Source organism: Priapulus caudatus, unplaced genomic scaffold (genome assembly GCF_000485595.1).
Source record: "Priapulus caudatus unplaced genomic scaffold, Priapulus_caudatus-5.0.1 Scaffold237, whole genome shotgun sequence".
NCBI lineage: Eukaryota > Metazoa > Priapulida > Priapulimorpha > Priapulimorphida > Priapulidae > Priapulus > Priapulus caudatus.
In genome coordinates, this window is record NW_014577298.1 from 27879 (window position 1) to 51278 (window position 23400).

Sequence of the window (23400 nt, forward strand, 5' to 3'; positions counted from 1 at the left end):
GCACGCACGCACGCACGCACGCACACACACACACACACATATATATATATTCCTCGCAGACTGGGTCTCTCTATCTGCATCGTGACAGCAGAACCCTCGTACTACATACACTCGGGGAACAAAGACAGACAGGTTTCTAGCGGGGGTTGATAGCAACTGTAGTTCGAGAGCAGTGACCAGGCAAATGCGGGTTACGGGCGCGAGGTAGCGAATCTATGCTGGGAGGGGAACCCACACAGTAGCGGGGTTTGTAACAGCCGGTCACATCATCAACCTCGCCACCCGAGGGCGCTAAACTTCAAACAAAGGTTGCCAGCTGCACGATACACTGACATACGGCGTAGATTCGTCGTCAATGCAGTAACTGGGCAAAAGATACCGAGTGAACCTGTCTTCTATACAAGACGGATTTTCCTTCTCTCTTGCGCTTGAAATGTACAGAACAAGAATCCCAATATCCTTCTCGAAAAAAAAATCATCAAAGGCGCATATATATATATGTATATATATTATGTCAAATATCGCCTTTGCACTGCAATCGTCTAGATTTGTGCCGATATAACGTTTCGCACTTCGCTTTGAAACCTTCAAGCACAACAACACGAGAAATAAGCAAGGCAAAACGCAGCCACGGCCGCTAGACATAGCACGAAAAGATTCCTTTCGAACAAATCCAGTTGCTCACTTAAAATTTACTCTACAGACAGTCGACGGCAATTGTAAAAGCTTATCCACAGCGTTCGCTTCGGGAGAGGGGGTGATATCGATTGAGGAAACAGCGGGGCACGGGCAGGCCTCGGCATCGGATGAGGAGTCAGAGACAGAAGAGTGTGCGTGTGCTGGGTAATGCGGGGATAGCACGCACGTACGCGCGCACGCACGCACACACACACGCACGCACCCACGCACGCACGTCAGGCGCTGCCAGGGAAAAGCAGGCCGATGAATCATTTACTCCCATCAAGCCAGACAAAGAGCAAACGAGACAAAGAACAGCAACCATATAGCGGAGGAGAACGTGTGCAGTAGAGAGAAAACGAGACTAGAGACAGAGAGAGAGAGAGAGAGAGAGGAAGGAGAGACGGAAAGAGAGAAGGGAGTGGGTGAAAGGCAAAGGGATAGGGGAATTGGGAGAAGGAGAATAAGAGGGAGATGGGGAAGGAAGGGTCGGGAAAGGGGGACAGAAAGGGAGAAGGGAGTTGAAGAGAAAGATAGAGGGAGAAGGGAATTGGAAGAGGGAGAATAAGAGGGAGGGAAAGGGGAAGGAAAAATGGGAGATGGAGTTACAAAGAGGGAGAGGGCGATGGCGGGAGACGAAGAGTGAGGCAGAGAGGGAGATGTAAAGTGATCAAATGCGCGTTAGAGAAGGAGAGAGACCAGGTAAGTATAACACGATAGTTGGATAACAACAAACGCGCATAACCAGGACTTCGGAATCATACAAGTCTGCAGTGACTAACCGCAGATTATATATATAATGTTGATGCAACATTATAGACGCACGTGTGTGTTGCCTAGTTACAAGGAAGCTGCAAGCCAGCAATCGATAATCGGCAAGAATAAAAAAGTATTACATGTGCAACCGCTCTCTCCAAAACGCCTTTACATGTCAGTGTCACTGGAAAGTGGAAAGGTTCAATATCATAGGTTGTACACGAGACAAAGAAGACACACGCACGCACACACACACGCACGCACACACGCACGTACGCACACGCACACACACACACATAGCACGCACCACACACACACGCACGCACGCACGCACGCACGCACACACACACACACACACCTCACGAAAACAAACTATGGTGTATGTACTCTCGATTCACAACGCAGTACTACATGACATCTAAATTCAAACAACATAGCACTGCTCTCGACAAGTACCCACTACTCCACCAAGCAATAGTCGTGAACATGGCAAGCAACACTGGCTAACAACACAAAGCATGGCTAAGCCAATATAGAGCATGGAAACTACAGAAATGCCTTAAGAGCGGCAGAATACAGTACAGAAACAAAGACCTGCACTTCAGCTTAACGCCTATAACAGTAGCTGACAGTCACCCGTTACTCATGCCTTTCCAGGAGAGAGGGCGTAAGACAGTTTGGCCAGGGGCGAATTGACACTTCTTAATGCTGATTCAACACGCATATTATGCAAACACGCATTGCTGATTACACAAAACAAGCATTATTGATATAACAAGCCTTGAAACGTGAACACGAATGGCAGGAGAGCAATTTCTTAGCACAGGTAGCATGAAGCGGAAAATACAAGTTTATTACAAGTTTACAACGCATGCAAACAAACCAACGACAGAGAGAAGTACGGACCACTCCATTTGGGTGAAAGCCCGCAGCCTGAAAGTTTAGTTCCGTGATTAGTAGCCAATGAACTGAACTTACAGCAACGACTAAAACTGGTCGCCACCAGCAGAATTGATCTTCACGCACGTCCAGTTTCTGCGAAGCTACGCAGAAGTCCTACTGGGCTGAAAATTGGCTTGCAGATCGACCCATTGTCGAAAAAATAACCATTCTCGTTTGCTCTTGGTGCACAGACTCACTCGCCAACCAATGCGTAGGCCATTAGCATGGGGCATGGCCTTTTGTGTCATCTAGACGCCTAGCACTCCCATGGTTGCAATCACTCTGCAATCAGCACCTGCCCTCGTCCTCAAACACTTGAGTGCTGCCACACGTTTCATCGCCTGTGAATGCAATACCTAGGGTCGCCCTTCTTGTTGACATTTCCGTGCGTGTATATGCGCATGGCTGATCTTTGTTAATACAGTGTGTCAGATTATACCAGCTCAGTTGTTAGCACTTACAGTTAGGCTTCAAGCAAAATCAGCATCGCTGTCGAGCACTAGCTGAGGATAAGGAATGGAATGTGGCGCACATGTGGCATAGTTCAAGGTTCATGTGAGAGCGAGATGTTTGCCACAACTGCTGCCATATTACTAGGCATCTGCGCACTCCTCTCTTGCCCTTAGCTGACTGTAGTTTGTTACAACCAAAACCTCTCCGTGTAATTAGACGCTGAGCGGCGATGACCACTTTCATTTAATATGTGAAATAATTGCTTATTTTGAAACAATGAATGGCAATAATCATTGAGTATTATCAACCAGATTGCACCTAATGGGTAAAAATCGTACCTTTCTAAAAATATGAATGGAAAAAATATTACATTACCAGATCGTATTTTAGCCACGCTGATAGCTACCTTATCTACTAAACTTAGTTCTAGTAACTATAGCCCGCGGATTCGTCGCCGCAGGGCTATAGGCACATTCTGCATAGATGTAATCTAAGCAAATGGTCCAACTGAATGGTTGACCAAAAATTTATCCCAAACGTAAGAATGCATCGCGGCTTTTTAAACTTATCTATCAACATGGACATCTCACCTATCTTTTTGAGAACACTTCCACAACGTTACACCAGGTATTTTATGCTGTTATTCCTCAGAAGTTTTAGCATACTGGTGTTTTTTTCAAATGCGGCTTGCTCTGCTATGTGTGCACGCGTGACTCTTCATGCTAAGACTTTGAGGAAATAACAGCATAAATAACGCTGGTGTATAACGTTGTGGAAGTGTTCAATAAGATAGTGTGAGATGTCAATGTTGATAGATTAGAGTGTTAAAAAGCCTCGATCATTTTAAGCGTTTTGGGCGATACATTTTTGGTCACAATCAGTTGGAGCCATTTTCTTTAGATCACATCTATGGCAGAATGTGCTATAGCCCTGCGGCAGCGATCCGCGGGCTATAGTACTAGAGCTAACTAATACTATGCTATGAAATTAAATGATGCTGAACAAACTCCCAAACCAGGAATTACATAATTCAAGAGTAGTGCATACCTATAACCATAGATCTATCCAATACATATCCAAATTCTAATCCAATAATAGACATATGATTATTGTCCAATCATGTGTCCAATCATATACTGCTTGCAAACGAATTACTAACTGGAGACGGATCTTGTAACTAATAAAAAATAAATGTAAACACGGTGTAGAATCGCCACTCAATCGGCACTTGACTTTGTAAATAATTGTTAAACCAACATCAGACAAACTCTAGCAAGAAAGTTTTAATGAACGTCTCACCTTCGTCACTGATATAACGATATACTGATACTAACATACACGTAGAAACTTACCGAGTCAGTGCGTAATACTAGGGTGACTGACAATACTACCCCCTACACCGGATTTCCGCACGTCGTCGACACTAAACTAACCCACTAGCCTCTCTACACAGATGAGCGAAACAGCATACACACCATAAACCAACGTGAACTCGTGCACCTCCTGATTTCCTAAGTATAGCACTCCTACTTCTACTACGCTTCTTGCTAATATATACTACTACACCCGCAAATTTCGCCATGATCTAATACCAGCTACTACATATGAACGTTATTTTGCGTAAAACTAGCTATATCGTATTTGAACAAATTACCTATCCTCGTATGAATTCCTCGTTCATCGGGTAGAGTATCACAATTTCAACCACAACGATCGAGCTTGTTGTTGTTTTGACTGCGCGAGATATCGCGAGACTTATAAGAACAGCTGATTACCATAATAACACCAGAACATCGCTATCGTCAGCGTAACTGTAGCTGCTCTCTTCGTGTCGCTTGCTTGATACACTTGCGCTGTGAAAATTAAATAAGCGTAAATAAAATAAAATTTTAGTTACCCGGGTAATGTTCATTTCGCAAAGTTCGTAACTAGCTATAATCGTAGTGATAATAACAGTAGCACATAAATGTAAAGAGCAACTTCATATTCAATCAGGCAGTAAAAATGAGTTATAAAATTCGAAAATCATGCACAGGTTTATGATAAGAAAGAATTCAGAAACGCATATAATGCAAATTTCCCAGTTAGTTAAAAATGTATTATAAATGTATACTAAAATTTCATTAGTCTGAAATTATCTGTATATACGATGGAAAACATAGTCGTAAAATATACACGATTGCTCGTATGGTGAATAAATGAGAAAGTAAATCAGAGGTATTGAGAGATTCTTAATTATCGTAATAAATCTATCTATCTATTTATTTATTTATCTATCTATCTATCTATCTATCTATCTATCTATCTATCTATCTATCTATCTATCTATATCTATCTATCTATTGAGTGTGCGTGTGTGCAATAATATATAATACTAGTTATATATAATATAAATATATACTATATACTAAAGTTAAAATATATATACGTGTGTATAGTGTGTTTGTGCACCAAATACAAAGTGCAGTTGATACCAGCACAGAAGCATTCTATATACAGAGATTTCCTTTTCATTTTTTTTTTTTTCCCGGCATCTAGCTTCGTAATTGATTGTTGTCTGTATGTTGTTATCAAGTGTACTGTTGTCTCTACAACTCGTCGCATACTTCTGTACAGTTGGTTATTAGCAATCGTGTTTCTGTATACCACTGTTACAACTATTAGTCGAATAATAATAAGGCCATGCAGATGTGCTTTGTAAATGCTGTTGTAAAGCGTGCTGGCGTGTCATGTAATTATAAAAATAACTATAGCACACGCGAAGTCTCAGAAATCAGCGATAATATTACAGCGGGCTACGTATAATCACGCGTACTATACATTATATTGCGTGCTGCCATGCGTAAACAAATGCACACGGAGGCACTGAGGCTGAGCAATGTTCCGTTGTCACTGAGCTGTATACTGATAATTTATCTGTATTCACCTTTATTGCAATACAGACTCAGTGAGTGGTCCCTCATAATCTAGAATATCAGGTATATCAGGATGTATATGCATACCTATTTCAATATTTTTTTTCTCGTCTCTCTCTCTCCTCTCTCTCTCTATAAATATCATATATACATAATGTCGGGGGGTTGTGTGTGTGTGTCGTGTGTGTGTGTGTGTGTGTGTGTGTGTGTGTGTGTGTGTGTGTGTGTGTGTGTGTGTGTGTGTATGTGTGCGTGTGTGAGTGTGTGTGTGTGTGTGCGCGCGCGCGCGTGTGTGTGTGCGTGCGTGCGTGCGTGCGTGCGTGCGTATGTGTCTTTGTGGGGCGTGCGTGCGTGTGTTTGTGTGTGTAATATAATTTCTATGGTGCCCCTGCTGTTTGTCTCCAGTAGATGTCACTACCTATCGTACGATCGACGGAACGGTATGGCTGACTATTCAACTCCAGAATAATCACAAAGCAAAGCCATTGTTAAATATTGCCTCAACCAATAAATTTTTACCTGCAAGACTAATCATGTGTCAACTCTACTTATAAACCTGACACTATTTATCTAAACATTAAATGACCGTAACTTTAGAAAAGTTATGAGAATATGTTACGTCATTATTTAATCGTAAAATCCAAGGCTCAATTCACGTATACTCCAAAATATCAATTTGTTGTTTCCGCGTAGGTTGTATACTAAAACCAGTGACTAAAACGCTGTAATCTGATTATTTTATAAACATTATTTACTAGCGGAGGTGGTTTTTGATGCTTTAGGACCCATTAAAGGAAGAAATGATGTCCAGATCTGTGCGTGCGGAAACGCGAAGCCGAGCGAAAGATGAAATCAAGCGGGTCATGCAAGCAATTGACAAAGTCAGGCGCTGGTAAGAAGTTAAAGAGATCGTTTACTCTTGTTCTAGGGTTACTTTCAGTTAATTTAGGTTAAAATTACGATACATAAAAAGTTTCATGGTTCAATCACCATTATAAATATTATTAAAAAATGTTTTAAAACTAACGACTACAGTTTGATTACAACGACGGTGGCGCCACTCAAAGCGCACGATCTCAGATCTGATGAGTTGCGCAAAACCACTTCAGCCAAGGTCTACAGACCGAGGGAGTTTCTTATTTGATTAATTTAAAAGCAAAAGGATTGTAATATCTTATAAACGACATACCGGTATAGTTTCAGTTATAATATGGATAAATTTGCCCTAAAATGAATATCGTTTGGTTAAAGGGACAGTAGCCTCTAGGATTTTACTGCATACAACTGTACTTACTGTATAACAAATCGTCTATACCCACACGTATTTGTTACTAGATACCTAATTTAATTGTTATAATTAATTACACATCAACGCTATGAAATTTGAATGGCGCCATGACACCCGCGATCGTGCTGCCACCCCGAAAAAGTTGCGTATTTGACCATTTATTTTGCACGTTACAGACCGAGGGCTAATTACAAAAGTGCAATTATATTTATACCTAAATGCTATTTAACCGAACGATATTCATTTTAGGGCAAAATCTATCCATATTATAACTGAAACTATATGTCGTTTAAATAAGATATGACAATCTTTTTGCTTTTAAATGAATAAATAAGAAACACCCTCGGTCTGTAGCCCTTGGCTGGAAAGTGATTTTGCGCAACTTATCAGATCGTGCGCTTTGAGTGGCGCCACCGTCGGTGTAATTAAACTGTAGTCGTTAGTTTTAAAACATTTAAAAAAAATATTTCCAATTGTGATTGAACCATGAAACTTTTTATGTAGCGTAATTATAACCTAAATTAGCTGAAAATAACCCTAGAACCTAGAGTAAACTCTCCCTTTAAATAGTATTTATGTATAAATATAATTGCACTTTTGTGATTAGACCTCGGTCTATACCGTGCAAAATAAATTTTCAAATACGCAACTTTTTCGGGGTGGCGGCACGGTCGCGGGTCTCATGGCGCCGTTCAATCATAGCGTTGATGTGTAATTAATTATAACAATTAAATTAGGTATCTGGTAACAAATACGTGTGGTATAGACGATTTGTTATACAGTAAGTACAGTTGTATGCAGTAAAATCCTAGAGTCTACTATCCTTTTAAGAATTCTGATTTCGTTAGTTGGCTTTAAGTTTACGCAGTGGCTACGCGTCCGGAACCGGTCGCCTAGCCTGCAGGCTACGTGTCCGGACATCCACTTACACAGTGATCGCGCGACTCGCGTACACGCATGATTGCGCAACGGGACTCTGCTGCCGTCTATCCTTTCATCCGTCATCTCTCTCTCTCACACACACACACGCACAGCTCTCTCTCGCTCTCTCTCTCTCTCTCTCTCTCTCTCTCTCTCTCTCTCACACACACACACCTCTCTGAGGCTCTCTCTCTCTCTCTCTCTCTCTCTCTCACGCATACACACACACATACACATTCCCATTCCCTCTCTCTCTCTCTCTCTCTCTCACACACACACACACACACACACGGCAATCAGCAGAGCGTCCCATTGCGCAATCCTGCGTGTACGTGTCGCAAGCTCACTGTGTGAGATGGATGTCCGGACGCGTAGCCTAGCGGCTCCTCGTCCGGAACCGGTCGCGTAGCCACGGCCTAAAGTTTAACTTCAAGTCAATGTGTTTTTTTATAAACCTGCTCATACTTATAGATGAGAACATGTTTGTGTTCAGTTTGTAGCTAATCCTTTTGTGAGCAACCGCCCCATGGGTTGCTGTATATACCAACGTAATAGTACCTTTCGGTTGCCATACATCATACAGGCACACTATGTTCAGAGTATGTATCATTGACATTGTATGGAATATAATATCAGGAGTAGATAATAGAAGCCTATTATTTACTCCTGATAATATGTATCAGTGAAAAAAATACACGGGGGCTCGGGGCGATTTAGCCCCCGAAATGCCAAAAAGAGCCCCCGTAAATTTGCATAGAGTTCAATGCTAACCAAATTTTAGAGTGCTATTTTTATGCACGCGAGCTTGAAAAGTAGCCCCCGAAAAATAAATTATATTTTTTTCCCTGATATGTATGTATGTGTGAGTATGAATGGTCAGAACTGCAACCACGTCTGGTTGTGGGGGCACCATGAGTGAGTATACGATACCTATGACTGTCAATCAATTATTATCGTTACAGGGAAAAAAAGTGGGTGACAATCGGTGACACATCCCTAAGAATCTTCAAATGGGTTCCAGGTATGTTATAGTTGGTCGTCATGGTTGTGTTACACATTTTACGAGTGTATGATGTTTATTTTTGTATTTTATAATTGTATTGTAAAATGATTTTCCAAGTATATTAATTTTCTTTATAAGAATATAGTTCACAGTCTAAGATCTTACCTATCAGAACAACAACTGTGGCATTTAGACAAATGACAGCAGTTATTTACCAAAGTTTCTCAATTTAAAAATAAAGAGTACCCATGTGTTACATTTTTCAGTTCCAAACCAGGAACCACATGTGAGTTTTTAATTAATGTAGTCCTTTTTATTTATTATTATTAAAAAAAACTACTTCATAACTATTTCACTTTTTACGATATTCCTGAATTCTATGGTAGATCATAGTTATAGCTGGCATAATATGATATAAGCTATGAATGTAATATTCTGTCCAGGCTTGATCTAGTTTTTCTCATCATCTTCAATCTTACATGTACCACTATAGTTCACAACTAATGTTCTTCTGTTCTGTATCTTATATCTGTTTCTCTTTTCAATGAATAAAATTAGCATGTGGACATTTCACAGTTAATTTTAGCTGTTTAGTGTTGTCTGGTCTTAGGATTCTTTTAAGATGTTGTAGCATTGACTGGTGTTCTGACTCCTGCTGGTAATACTAGATCCAGTTTTATTAGCTACATTCATACACTTTTACTATAATCTGTGAGTAACTGTGTTCCCAGAATCTATCTGGACACTTGTGTCTATAACCTGACTATTTCTTCCTTTTCTTGCACCCTTGGACAGATATCCTTCAAAATGCCAGTAAAGGTATTATAGGTTTTAAAATTTGCATGTTGTCTGACATCTAATCAAAATGTGTGTGTGCCTTTGGATAAGGGATCGGCGTTTTAATTTACACGTCATATGCAGGGTTGAAAATAACTTGTATCTTGGAGTTGATTATGAAATTGACTCACAAACTCATTATATTGTTGCATATTGTTGCATATTGTTGCTGCCACTGATTATAACAAAACTTAGACTTAAGAACATTTCGCACACATCTCTCCTGTTACGTAATCATCGTAAGTATCACAAAGTATATTTACATCGGATGTAATCGTTTTTTTCTTTGTACTTTTGCATAACAGTCATGTCGCAGCAGTGTTTCTGTATTCATACGCGTGACAATAACTCTTTATTCATCACCCTCTCACCTTCCAACAGAAATTGCAGGGTGTTGCGAAATTCGGCCTCCGGGAGAAGAAGATTAAGACGCGATCCTCCGGCTTCAAGCGCATAAACGTCGACAATGAGAACAGCGAGAACACGCCGCCATCTCTGTCGGTGCAGGACGAGGACACGAGAGGTAGGTGGCAGCACGTGTTCTTCTCTGTCTATCTCTCTCTGACCCGTTCTCGCTCTCTCACGTTCTCTCTCTCTTTCTCTCACTCTCTCTCGCCCTTTCTTGCCCACTCTATCGATCTCCCCTTTCCTTCGCATGCTCTCCCTCTCTCTATCTCTTCTGCTGTCTATGTACCTCTAGCTTTGAGGACAGGAAAGGTAGGTGGCAGCACGTTCTCCTCGCTCTCTCGTCATCTTGTACCCGGCGTTTCTCGGCGTGCCGCTGCTTATACTAGCGCTCACATTCGTCTCCTTGCCTCTCTCGTAGACTCACAGATCGGAGAGGACGGACTGAGTGGCTCGGGAGAGAACTCCAACTCCGTGATAGACAACCAGAGCTCTTCACAGATGTACGAAGATTCCAGCCTGCTCAAGTCCACCAGTGAGCTTCACCCGTGCCAGTCCACAGGTGAGTGATAGTGATATATGGGTGAGTGAAGGTGATCTACAGGTGAGTGATAGTGATCCGCAGGTGAGTGAAGGTGATCTATGGGTGAGTGCTAGTGATCTACAGGTGAGTGATAGTGATCTACAGGTGAGTGCTAGTGATCCGCAGGTGAGTGATGGTGATCCGCAGGTGAATGCTAGTGATCCGCAGGTGAGTGCTAGTGATCTACAGGTGAGTGAAGGTGGTCTATGGGTGAGTGAAGGTGATCTACAGGTGAGTGAAGGTGGTCCACAGGTGAGTGATAGTGGTTGCCGTCTTTTTTTGTAATAGCATCATGATATTAACCTTCAGTGTTACTGCTGCGACAACACCACAGTGTTAGAGCAACCGAAGCGCTTAAAGTGATTACGTCACCATAAATAGTAAAAGTAAAAAAATATTTCCACTTTTTCACAAAATGCAAGTAATTCTGCTCACTTTTTATGGTTAAATTGCTGCATTATACTTCCTATTTTACTATATTGTTGAAAACATATTGTAAACATACACTCGAGACTCATACATAGCCCATAGCAAGCAATTAATGTCAGGATCATAATATCAAATCGTCCAGGTTTTTTGGATTTTTAACTAGTTGAGAACAATCTTATCAGGTAAGAATTTGACGATACATTTAGTCCCGTTAGTACTTACATTTAATGTTAATAAATGGCACCAAAATTTTTAAAAATATACACCGTAGTAAATTCGTGACGTAGTCAATTTAAGCATCTCCGTCGATCGAAAGCCGATGTTTGAACGCCGAATATACGGTCAATGTGCTCACTGTGTTTCCGTGTCTCTGCGCGCGTTTAGGACCACTGACGTTCGAGGGCACCGTACCAAACTCCCAGGACGATTCCAACGCTAACTTCCCGGATAGCTCCTGCGTGAGATCGGAAGACGAGGACTCTCGCTCCGAGTTGAAGTTTTGTGAGTGCACCCACTATATTCAGGAAAGAGTCACTTTGCATATGCCGTCTATATTCAGGAAATAAGCATTTTGCATGTGCCCTTAATTTTCGGAGAATATTAACTCGGTTCGCATGCACCTTCTATATTCGGAGAATATTAACTCGGTTCGCATGCGCCTTCTATATTCGGAGAATATTAACTCGGTCCGCATGCGCCTTCTATATTCGGAGAATATTAACTCGGTTCGCATGCGCCTTCTATATTCGGAGAATATTAACTCGGTTTGCGTGCGCCCTCAGCATTCATTAAATAGTAGCTCGTAAGTATTAACTCGTAATCCTCAATAATTCATAAATAATTTATAAAATATTAACTCCTAAGTAACAACAAGCGTCGTTCACTTACCGTCAGACAGAGCCGAGGTAAACGGTTGCGAAATCGATGCAGATTCGTGCGAGGGAGGCTTCAATAGGGGAGATATCAGCAAGTGATGGGTACTCAGTGTTGTTCGTTGGCATTTTCAGCAATGGGAATGCTAGGTGGTGAGGAATCGTTCCAGCCTGGCGACAGTATTGATGACTCGCAGGGTAAGAGCGCCACGGCAACAACAGAAGAGAAAGTTACTGTTATGGATACGGATGATTTGTGACAGCATCCAAGTGAAGATTCAAACAAGTATCTCTCTACCCGCAACCTATTTAGTATTTAAAATAAATTGGATATTAGTGCAGGCATTTCTAGTAAGTGTGAGTTGTTTTATCACCATCTTTTGATTACTCGCAAATCCATTTAAAAAATTTGATAATTGAAATTTTTCTGTATGATACAGTTATATTCTTCAAACATTATCATTTGCAAATAAAATACCTCCAACATCCTTAGCAAGGCAAAATTCTTTGCGAATTTGATGATTCCACAGGAATAGTATGTGAATACAGAGAATGGTATTGTATTTCCTATTTGTATTCACCTGTTGTTCATATATTGGTGTGACTCACTGGAACTTAAACTGGTGTGTCATAGACAAATGCCCTTGCGTGAATTTATGAGGTCGCGAGTAAACATTTTTTTTATTCACTCCTGATAATGGTTGATCGCCCAAAGTAGCATACATTTTTCTGTATGATTTCCTACCGAGAAATTCATGTTCATATGCTGTTGTAACGAATCTCTCATAACAACCATCTATAGGTGCTTAGTGCTCTGTGACTAGCTTCCCATTTGATATCGTGCAATTGTACGTAAGGATGCAATGGTCTGTGGGAGGTTATGACAATTTAAATGTGTGGTCAGAGTATGTTTTAAATTTTTTTCGTGAAAATAGTGACCTTTCGCGACCGAATCATTGTGTACGTAAATGTATTTCGTATTATACATGTGTAGAGAAGATGTGAGCGATCATTGAGAGGTGATTTCTATAGTAATCTGTACTTGGTGGTTTGGCAGCACGTGAAACTTGAAGAGTGTCTAAAAAATATATCTGAATAAAATCCACGATTATTTTCTCTACACGCATTCATTGTTACAGTGTTATTAGTAACCAGTTCAATAACAGAACATTTCTGTATGGATATTTTGCATGTACTGGTTATAATTTGTGGTTTGTGGTAGATACACCTCCACACTCTGCACTAGGAGGGTGATTTTGATGGTTTCAGCATTCTATACTTGTGACTGATGCAAAGCCCATCTTGCACACGTCAACAATGATCTTGTTTCTATTGCCTGCAGATTCTCCTCCTCATCTAGTTCCAGAGGTGCCACAAGAGGGCGATGGCGAGCCACTGGTGAAAAAGCACAGGTCCCAGTCTCCGGCATCCCACCATTAATCCGCTAGCCCGCCTCCACCCTATCCAAGCAGATCGGTCATCGTAACTTCCACGGGCACGGGTGATCGTCCGTGATACTGCCATTGGTCAAGGCCTGTACGATGTAAATCACTCTACTGACAGTCACATAGTGTCAGTGTGTAGCAACAATTCTGCATAGGTAGTTCTTTAAAAAAAACCGCATCACAAGTGCGAAAATCGTCTCTATTACCGCGTTCACACGGTGATGATTTGGCTCGAGCTAAATGGGCTAAATTTGGCTCGGGCTGGTTTGAGTCAGAGCGTTCACACGTACGCAAGTGAATAGGCCTACTGTCTGTCAAATTCAAATAATTTTATTGCACAAATATCTTACAGATACTTTGGCAGTATGTCGCGAGATGGCGTTGTGTACGATTCAGTGTTTACTTCCGTTCCGAGTTCAATTATCAATCTTGAAAACATGCATCGTGATCAAATTTTTCGAATTTTTGAACTGTTTTGGACTTTATTTTGTCGAAGTACACGTTCGACACTCGCAGCATCTACCGCTCTACCGATTTAGCTGGTGCTAAAATTTGGCTCGGTCCTGGTCAGACGTTTTCGATGGGACCAAATTGGCTCGTGCTAACTCGGCACGGCCCCGAAAAACCGTCCGTGTGAACGCTCGGCTCGAGCCAAATTTGGCGCGGACCTAATTAGGATCCGGCTAAAAACGTCCGTGTGAACGCGCCTTATGTGCAGTCTTACTGTGGTTAACTGTTCGCTTACCAGAGCGAAATCGTTCGTCGCTCCCGTGTATTTGTTTCCCTTATGTGCAGTCTTACTGTGGTAAATTGTTGAAAACATAACAACCGTCAGTAACTTATTCATTCTGGGAGAGTGTATCTTGTCACTTTATTGTCATTTATGTTTGCTTATTGAATGTACTGTATGGGAACAGTAACTTGCTCTTAAACCATCTATTTACATGAAGTTTTCCGCTTTAAACATTACGTGCGTTTCACGTATCAACACAAGGGATAACCCATAAATTATGTCGTTTCTATTGTACTTTTCGTTTTATCGATTTGTGTGCATGTTATGATCTTGATGTTATGTACATAAGTAAGTAGACAAATAAGCCTTCCTCCTAATCTCTACAATCTCGGTTGTCTTCGGTCACGTATATATGTTACGTTGTATATGCACATTGTACTGCATTCCAATGTAGTAAATCTAAGCACGAACAAGTTATTGTATGCTTAACGTAAATAATTTGCAAATCGTGAATCAACTAACACGTTTTCTGTTTCCAATTATGTGTATTTCATTCACTTCACACCCAGGTTGGGAGTAACATTGCACTCTATGTCTCATAGTATGTTCACATAGACTTTACATGTTCTACGCAGACACACTACCAATCTTGTTGTCGTCACAACCGGGTTATAGAAATTTTCTTAATAATACATGAGCACACATGCACACAGTTATATGTACTGTTGGTTTAAAAATACTAAGTACCGTAAAATGGTTACTTTCTAAAAGAATACTTTCTGACACATATGTATATAATACATAGAAAACATGGTAAACAGGGTAAAGAATATATATATATATATATATAATAATCTAAAAAGCAATGTAAAGCAAGAAGACAACATGACAGTAAGCTGTAGGATATATAAAAAAGATATGCATGCATAGAAAATTTGGTATTGTTCACAATACTTGCGGAGCAAAAATGGCTAGTTTAGCATATTTCAAGCAGAAACCATAATACTGATCTAAAAAACAGTCACATGGTAAAGTGAATACACACAGCAAAAATGCAAGTTTAAGTCAATTGACCCATAACTGGTAATATACCAAGTACACAACTTGGTTCATCTACTTAATGTATGGACAAGTATACAGATATACCACTATTTGTAGTAAAAGCGTGGTAATATACAAATTATCATGACGTTCAAAATTGATCGGTGTTATTACGCTCCAATCTAAAAAATCACTGCTATATTTATGATGGCACTTGGAGAACCACATATACCAATATTATGCACGTTTAAGTTGCCGCAATTTACAAATGCGTATACAATTAACACAGTTTACAGTTATAACTGTAAAATGTTAAACAGCAATGCAATTCTGATGGAACATAACCACAACCACGTAGGCTCGACACGTCACTTAAAATTCAACTAGACACTAAAGCATCCATCTGTCTATCATTTTCCCTGTCTCCGTTGACTCACTCAAACCAGCCTCTCCTCCTTGCCTAGAACGATAGTCGACCGTCTTTTGTATGCATCCTCGTCAGAGACTGGCATGGCTATATTCACGGAAGCATTCTGTATTGGTGCAGGCAACATGTGACTGTGGGAGAGAAATACAGTTAGGTTTGTTACTACTGAGAATGGGAAAACTACTCTCTGGACCATACTGAGTAAATGTAATGATGGTACTGCCTGTTGAGTTACCGGGAGGTGATTTGTTTGCTTATTATATATAGCCTCCTGTTTTGACCCTTGGTCTCAGACAATATGCTTAGATTTGTTATTCAATAGTTCATCGACTTCCTACAGATTTTCCCAGACGATGCCACGCACTATGAAAGGCACACCTCCGATTTATTCACGCACGTCACAGGAAGTGAATGAAATGCTGAATGGGCCTTGCTGTGAGCACCGTACTAAGGAGGGATCGATGGCGTTGGTTGGTTCATACCTGGCATTTCTAGGAGGCGTGATCAGAGTAAGGTTGGCAGCTAGTTGATGAAGCCCTGCCATACCTTCCTCTATGTCAAGCACTGCTTCCCCATGGGCGAACCTTACAGTGGTAGAAGGAAGAGAGAGAAAAACCACGTAAAGCAAGTAAAAACACGCTTTTGGTTCTAGAATTTCAATCGGTCAATTCAGTCAGTGTTTCCTCAAGGCCACAATCTAATAATGCAAGCATTTAAATAATTTATCACCTGTACACCAAGTTTTCAAACGAATAACTCTGCGCGCGAATTCTTCCCTCGGCGTCGCGTGTGCAGATTTCGCTGTAAATTTAAGCATTAATTACCGGTTGCTGAGCCTCTTGCTGCTTCTGCGGCCGGGAGTGTGGATGTCTTGTTTACGACGCGGCGTGCGGCTCGTCTGACGACGCACTGGGGTGTTGCCATGACGACCAGCCGGTCTCGATCTTGCATCCGCCGCCAGAGTTGCATTCAACACGGGCGTCTTGGAGGGACTGCAACGTCGAAATCAAACATGGTAAATAATCAGAAGATGAAATACAATGAATAAATAAATAATCTGAATGAATAATCAGAACATGAAATGCAAACGCGGGCTATATGAGTAATTATATATTATATTATTATAGAAGGCAAATCTTTGTTAAAATCTACTGGCTTTGCACAACAGCGCATGTTGAACAAAGGTTAATTAGCATACAGGCGCATGTGTCTGCGCATATTCTTGTTTACTTTGTGACATTAACCAGTACTCATTTACGGTGTGTGTGCCGATAATTGCCCCCAATGTGAAATCATGTGCACAAGCACTCGCGGCTGAAGTTAAACCAAATTAACTGTAACACATACATGCATGCTCGTTTCATATTTCAAACGAGAAATTTCCATTCATTTGAAAGTGACCATGCAGCCCAGGTATGGCTTAAACTTTATCTGTACCCTAATCCCCAGTTAGCACAACACACACGATTGTGATAACCATTGTCCAAAACCAGTTTGAGTTAACCAGGATTTACAAGTTTCTGCATCTGACACATCAACGTGAATTGCACTAAGTATAGCTCAGGGAGAGTTTCACAAAATGAATTGAAAAAGCTTCACAATGACTGTCTGTGTTCGTCACTTATCCGTTAAATTTAAAAAATGTTACCTGGAGCCATATGATCGTAGTCTGACGAAGCATGTGAACAGGGTCTGTATAATATATCCAGTACCTTACTGACAATTAGAGACTCATGTGGCCTGACCAGGCTCTACGAGTGTTTCATACGTATTGAGAAGCGTAGCTCTAGTAGTATAGCTCATAGGGTCTATGTCCCCCAGGGTACTGCCGGAACGTACCCTGGGTACGGTCCGGTATACGGGAGCGTACCCTGGTCACTATTTGATATGGTTAGGGTTAGGATTAGGGTTAGGGTTCGGGTTCGGGTTAGGGAGTAGGCGAGGCAACTCCCTAGACTCGTTAGTGGAGTAGGCAAGGTACGGTCCGGCATATTAGATAGTACCAGGGTACGTTCCGGTATACCGGACCGTACCCAGGGTACGTTCCGGCAGTACCCCAGGGGACATAGACCCTCTCAGCAGTAGTATAGCCCTCGTTGCCACAGGCAACAGGGGATATAGTACTAGTAGAGCCATGAGAAGTTAGGAGGTAGCTTGTGGCTAGAGGCTCACCTATCTATAAAGAACGGTTCGTAGACACGTGTCGCCCTGTTCCCACCAGAGGCTCTCCTTTGGGGCGTGTGACCTGGCGATCCGCATGGAGACAGCAGAGGACTGTAGTTTTCTCCGAGTGGCAACAGCTTAGATCTACCCGAAGCGCAGTTCAGGAAACTCTGCGTCTGAACAAAATAGGACAGAAATACAGGTTACACAAATATTTATCAATATATAAAAATAACGGCGTTTTTACCTAGCATATTTCTTTTGTATTTTATAGTTTTATGATATGTGCTTTACTTTACTAAACGTATATACAAACACATGACACAACTTAGTAAAGATACTACATAAAACACTCGGAATGCGTCTACTTCATTACTAGCCATGCAACATAGAGAAAACGAATTGTTCAATTGATACGCACCCTGGTCAGTCCCTTTTTCACCGTTTTCAGCTTCTTTCTAGTGCTCTCTCTGAGTCTGTTCAAGCTGAGGTTTGGATTCACTCGTGACAACGGCATTCTCAGCGAGTTGGACGCTTGCCTGCACTCTCCCGTCGTAGTCTTGTGTTCTTCTTGGGATTTTAGACGCATACTGCAACGTCTCGTTCTCCATCTATCGTCCCAAAAGTAAGAATCCATCGACTTCTTAGAGCGTCTTCTTAGAGCGTCTTCTTCTTTTTCTCGGTTTTATCGTCGGATTTTAAAATGCCGCTGTTGACATATAGTGGGTCACTATCGTGGCAGTTTTTGCTATATGTGTGAGCGTATATGATACGAAAGGAAATCAATAGAGACGTGTGTGCACATCTATAAAACTCTCAGCGGCAGACTCACAATCCAAACAACAGCGCTGCGATCGCATCGCCTCACAATCAGTACCGTGATGTTGGCGAAAATGGCGACCCCAAATCAACATTGGGAAGGTATGACACGACGCATTTCTATCTATCAACTTGTTCTAAAGCTCTGATAGATGCATTTTTATGCTTTTTACGATTACAAGCAGTAAGCTAACGCCGAATATTTAAGGTTTTCGTGAAATAATATTTAACCCTTTCCGTTTGCACTGAACCAACCGTTTACGTCACACGGGACCACGTACTACGGAGTTTCACAACACTGACTCAGTCATTCAGTCATTATTCAGTTATTAACAGCACAGCAAACAAATTACTATATCTCCACATCTACTTACCTTAGGAACATATATAGCGGCACAGGGTCACATCACTCTCGTTAATTAATTCATAAAAAAAAGGTTAGCATCCATAAATTCCATACGTGCCCAGAACTCGCATTCACAGAAGTCAGAATAACACGTTACACTGTGACTGTCTACAGAACGAAAGATTGGCTTGATGAGTTCATTCCAAATTTCTTACTGATATTGCATAGCATACTGGAGCAAAGCAGTTTTTCTGGATCTGTGCCAGCTGACGAGGCTGTACTAGAATGTACAGAGCGGGATAACTATGTAGTAAAGCTGGCACAAATTCATGATTGTCATTACACCACTGCATAAATGTGACAACTGGACTTCCTGGTCACGACTAGACAGTACTGTTCACGGTAGTCTATTAGCAATTAAATTTACTATGAAAACTATTCAGCTGAGTTACCCTGAACTGTGAAGTTGCCTTCAACTTCTTCGTTTAATTCGTCCTATAATCAGTATTCACAGTGTGATGATACAGTTCATCCATCTTCTGGTCATTGTGATAGCTTTACACAATCTTTGGCTGCATCTTCCTATATCAAAGTATCTGTACGCCATTGTAGCATGATGTCTACAGTGAAAGATTGACTAACTTAAGCTATGTTTAGCGAAGAATGATCATACGTTGGGAAAGTTTCCGTATGATAAGCGAGTATGATCAGTTCTATGTGGTGATAACACAACATCAGGTTAATAGTTAACGTGCATAGTTAATCAATTATTTTTCTGCCATGCACGTCTGATATCTTTTGTGTGTAACATATGCTTTCAGACTTACGGAGACAAGCCAGACAGCTAGAAAATGAAATTGACATCAAACTTGTATCCTTTAGCAAACTGGGAACCAGCTATAGTAGTCAACGTGACACGAAATCTGAAAGGTACATATACTATCTAGTTGTATTTGCATTAACTAACAATCCAAACCAGTGCATGTTACTGGCTCTGGTCTTCTTTATTTACTAAATCAAATTGTGTTCTCTGCAGTGTAAACCTTCAACAAGATGTTTGTGTGGTATAGAATTATCACTGCATGGAGGTCTGATATTATAGAAGTCATTTGTACTGAGTTTTATGCAGAGACGAAGACCTGAGAAATGTGCGAGGTTATGGGTAAGTAACTAGTAAGAAATATATGTAGATATTTTACGATCACCTCCTAAATTTGTCGTTACAGTTCTGATGCGGTGCCACTCCTGGCCAGTACCAACAGTGAGCACATGTTCCAGACGATGTCTCTAGAAATTGAGCAGCTACTAGCAAAGGTATTATATAACTTATAAGCATATTAATAATATTATTATTCTATTGTTTGAAATTAACTCATGCAGTGACAATATAATAGCATATGGAATATATGGTTTTCTGATTGCGTACGTATATTTATACAAGCTTCTATATGTTCTAATAAACAAAAAATGCAATAGAAAAAATGCAGTTGGCAAATGGACAAAAAATAAATGCAAATCTGTATCATGCTTCAATTTTCCATGTCATTCTTGCTATAATCTACTCTGTCTGTTCGTGCATGTCCATGCGTGTAGCCTGGACTAAAACACGCACAACCTGTACAAATAAACCGAAGCAATTCTGTACCACGCTACGATGTTTTCCCTGTCGCGCGCTCTCGCAGTTGACGGAGCTGAATGACAAGATGGCCGACTGCATGCAGGGATCGGCTCCGGGCAGCAACCCGGCGCTGCTGCACACGATGCAGCGGCATCGCGACATACTGCAGGACTACAGCCACGAGTTCAGCAAGACGGAGGCGAACATCGCCGCACACGTCGAGCGCGAGGACCTGCTGGGGTCGGTGCGGCGAGACATCGAGTCGTACAAGAACGCGAGCGGTCTCAACCGTCGCACCGAGCTCTACCTGAAGGAACACGAACACGTGCGCAAGTGAGTGAGATATGGGGGCACTGGTAGCGGTGTAAGGCTAGTGTGTTGGAGAGCAAGTGAGTGAGATGGGTGCGCTGGTAGCGGTGTAAGGCAAGTGTGTTGGAGAGCAAGTGAGTGAGATAGGGGGCGCTGTTAGCGGTGTAAGGCAAGTGTGTTGGAGAGCAAGTGAGTGAGATGGGGCGCTGTTAGCGGTGTAAGGCAAGTGAGTGAGATAGGGGGGCGCTGTTAGCGGTGTAAGGCAAGTGTGTTGGAGAGCAAGTGAGTGAGATAGGGGGCGCTGGTAGCGGTGTAAGGCTAGTGTGTTGGAGAGCAAGTGAGTGAGTGGGGGCGCTGTAGCGGTGTAAAGCAAGGTGTGTTGGAGAGCAAGTGAGTGAGATAGGGTGCGCTGGTAGCGGTGTAAGGCAAGTGTGTTGGAGAGCAAGTGAGTGAGATAGGGGGCGCGGTTGACGGTAAAATGCGTGCGTGCGAAAGTGAGTCAGGCTCCATTGATGGTAAAAACGAGAGCACGTGCGAAATTGAGTGTTGCTAGATGGCGTTGTTGGTGGTATAACGCGCGCACAAAATGGTGTAAGGCAGAGGGCGCTGTTGGTGTGAAACGCGAGTATGTTAGAGAGTGAGTCATGCAGAGGACGATGTTGATGGTAAAATGCGAGCATGTGGAATGTGAGTGCTCTAGAGGGTGTTGTGACGGTGAAATACAAGCACGGGCGAAAGTGAGATATGCAGAGGGCGGTGTTGTGATGTGAAGTAATGCCATACATAAGTAAATGAAGCAGGGTGGCTGGTTTGAGAGCAAACGTGCTCTGGAGCACCGGAAAAAGACGTGTTGTAAATTTGTAATTACTAATCTTTGCTTTAGAGTAAGGAGTAAAATCTAAAAATATGAAAGGCTAAACTGTTTTTTTTTCCTGAAATTTATGTTCTGACATGGCATCCTTGCCATGTGTAACGTTCTTGTTGCTATGAACATACTGGAGTGTGTCAGCTGGGCTAATGAGTGTGTGTATTCTAACAAATGTGTTCCCTATTGCAGCTCAGACAGGTTGGTTGATGAACAAATAAGGTGACTAAATTTGTGCATTTATTTCTGTTATCGTCAATATTAAAATCGATGCTTTTAAAATTACTTAAAATTTACTTTTTTTAAAGTAATCTTCCTGCTTGTTGCATTGCAATGTACAAATTTTTGTACAAAATGTTTTTTGTTAACAAAAATTTAAAAAATTGACAATTTTGTGTGTCAAAATTGTGTACAATTTGTAACAAATAAGTTTTACCTATCATTGTTATGATTGTTCCAGCATTGCGATAGCAACCAGAGAAACACTGGACAAGCAGAAAGAAACGTTCCACACAAGTCACCAGCACACTGATGCGCTTGCAGTATCCTTTGGTTTTACCAGATGATTTCAGTTAAATCTGGGTAGGGGTGTATGTTGTGTTGTAGCTGTAACATTTCTAGAGCTTGCTATTACTTAGTTTCTTAGAGCTTGGTTTCTTAACATTCAATTTGCTCTCTTGTATCTTTTATATTATTATATTTTTATTTATTTATTTATTTATTTTTTATATCTTTTATTTGTTCGACGTGTTGCTGGCATCATTCTAAAACAGTATACATTGACACGAATGTGTGAATTAAAGGTTTAACTACGAGCGAGGTACGTTCGCTTACCTCTAGGTTAGTGCGTCGCGTGTAGGATGATATGATCTACGTACGTATACGCACGTTGTATTCTTGACGAACCTTCATAGATCGTTATCCGGTGTGAATAGTGTGATACAGAGATCAACCTGCGTAAACGGACGAGACTCCATCATCCTCGCGACTAGTGATATCGGTCTGCCTCATACTGCTGCTGCTCTATGCCTTCCACTGAGCTCGCTAGATGGCGCTGATCGCATGAGCTACTACAAACATTTAACGCACGTTTTAGTGTGTGTGTGTGTGGTGGAGGTAGTCGCCCCTCTTCGACTGTGCCAGATGATGACACTGATGCCTTCTGGGGTGTGTTACGAATGTCGTCGCAGAAGCACGTTCTGTTACCGGTCGTCGTTAGCGATGCAGGTGGCGCCAGCAGCGCACGGTGGAGCGATGCTACCACAACTTTGCGTGAACAGACCTGGCACCTAGCATGCGGCCCATGGGGATTGTGGGCTGGTTCCCACTTGGCGGAGGGTTTCTCCGTAGCGCAGTTCACAAAGGTTTCCGTGTAGTTTTGAAGACGCGTGCGCGGTAAACGTGTGTCCGTGCGCGCATGCGTGCACGTGAAAATACCAGCCAGGATTCAGATTACCGAGTCTACATTGCCTTTGTGCTGGGAACTTTAGACTGTTTCCTTGCGTCATGCTGTTGTGAGTGTCAGATCGCACAAGTTCAGAAAAAATGGAAG

General features: G+C 41.6%; 3 protein-coding genes across 3 annotated transcripts; 2 read left to right on the top strand and 1 right to left on the bottom strand.

The window, feature by feature from the left end:
- Positions 1-6411: 6411 nt before the first annotated feature.
- LOC106807856 (B-cell CLL/lymphoma 7 protein family member A-like) lies at positions 6412-13802 on the top strand. The gene is made up of 8 exons (XM_014810345.1): positions 6412-6636; positions 8916-8974; positions 9223-9242; positions 10175-10316; positions 10620-10760; positions 11595-11711; positions 12218-12280; positions 13425-13802. Exons 1-8 carry the CDS (start codon positions 6545-6547, stop codon positions 13520-13522), a joined length of 732 nt encoding a protein of 243 aa, XP_014665831.1. The 5' UTR covers positions 6412-6544; the 3' UTR covers positions 13523-13802.
- Positions 13803-14785: 983 nt separating this feature from the next.
- Positions 14786-18618, bottom strand: LOC106807855. Its single transcript, XM_014810344.1, has 5 exons — positions 18313-18618; positions 17901-18067; positions 16553-16720; positions 16211-16312; positions 14786-15859 (listed from the first exon to the last, which is right to left on the bottom strand). The coding sequence occupies exons 1-5, from the start codon at positions 18526-18528 to the stop codon at positions 15739-15741; spliced, it is 774 nt and encodes a 257-aa protein (XP_014665830.1). The 5' UTR covers positions 18529-18618; the 3' UTR covers positions 14786-15738.
- A 74-nt stretch (positions 18619-18692) lies between these two features.
- LOC106807840 (Golgi SNAP receptor complex member 1-like) lies at positions 18693-22840 on the top strand. The gene is made up of 7 exons (XM_014810309.1): positions 18693-18812; positions 19878-19986; positions 20283-20370; positions 20739-21007; positions 22041-22070; positions 22309-22390; positions 22784-22840. The coding sequence occupies exons 1-7, from the start codon at positions 18773-18775 to the stop codon at positions 22838-22840; spliced, it is 675 nt and encodes a 224-aa protein (XP_014665795.1). The 5' UTR covers positions 18693-18772.
- The last annotated feature ends 560 nt before the right edge of the window (positions 22841-23400 follow it).

Excerpts from the sequence above, each read along its gene's own strand:
- LOC106807855 (XM_014810344.1), bottom strand. The coding sequence starts at position 18,528 with ATGGATTCTTACTTTTGGGACGATAGATGGAGAACGAGACGTTGCAGT. Across the intron at positions 16,721-17,900 it reads GAACCGTTCTTTATAGATAG|TCCCTCCAAGACGCCCGTGT; the intron begins GTGAGCCTCTAG and ends TCGACGTTGCAG. Across the intron at positions 15,860-16,210 it reads ACGCCTCCTAGAAATGCCAG|TCACATGTTGCCTGCACCAA; the intron begins GTATGAACCAAC and ends TCTCTCCCACAG.
- LOC106807840 (XM_014810309.1), top strand. The coding sequence starts at position 18,773 with ATGTTGGCGAAAATGGCGACCCCAAATCAACATTGGGAAG. Across the intron at positions 19,987-20,282 it reads CGTGACACGAAATCTGAAAG|TTCTGATGCGGTGCCACTCC; the intron begins GTACATATACTA and ends TTGTCGTTACAG. Across the intron at positions 20,371-20,738 it reads TTGAGCAGCTACTAGCAAAG|TTGACGGAGCTGAATGACAA; the intron begins GTATTATATAAC and ends GCGCTCTCGCAG.
- LOC106807856 (XM_014810345.1), top strand. The coding sequence starts at position 6,545 with ATGATGTCCAGATCTGTGCGTGCGGAAACGCGAAGCCGAGCGAAAGAT. Across the intron at positions 10,317-10,619 it reads GCAGGACGAGGACACGAGAG|ACTCACAGATCGGAGAGGAC; the intron begins GTAGGTGGCAGC and ends CCTCTCTCGTAG. Across the intron at positions 10,761-11,594 it reads TCACCCGTGCCAGTCCACAG|GACCACTGACGTTCGAGGGC; the intron begins GTGAGTGATAGT and ends GCGCGCGTTTAG.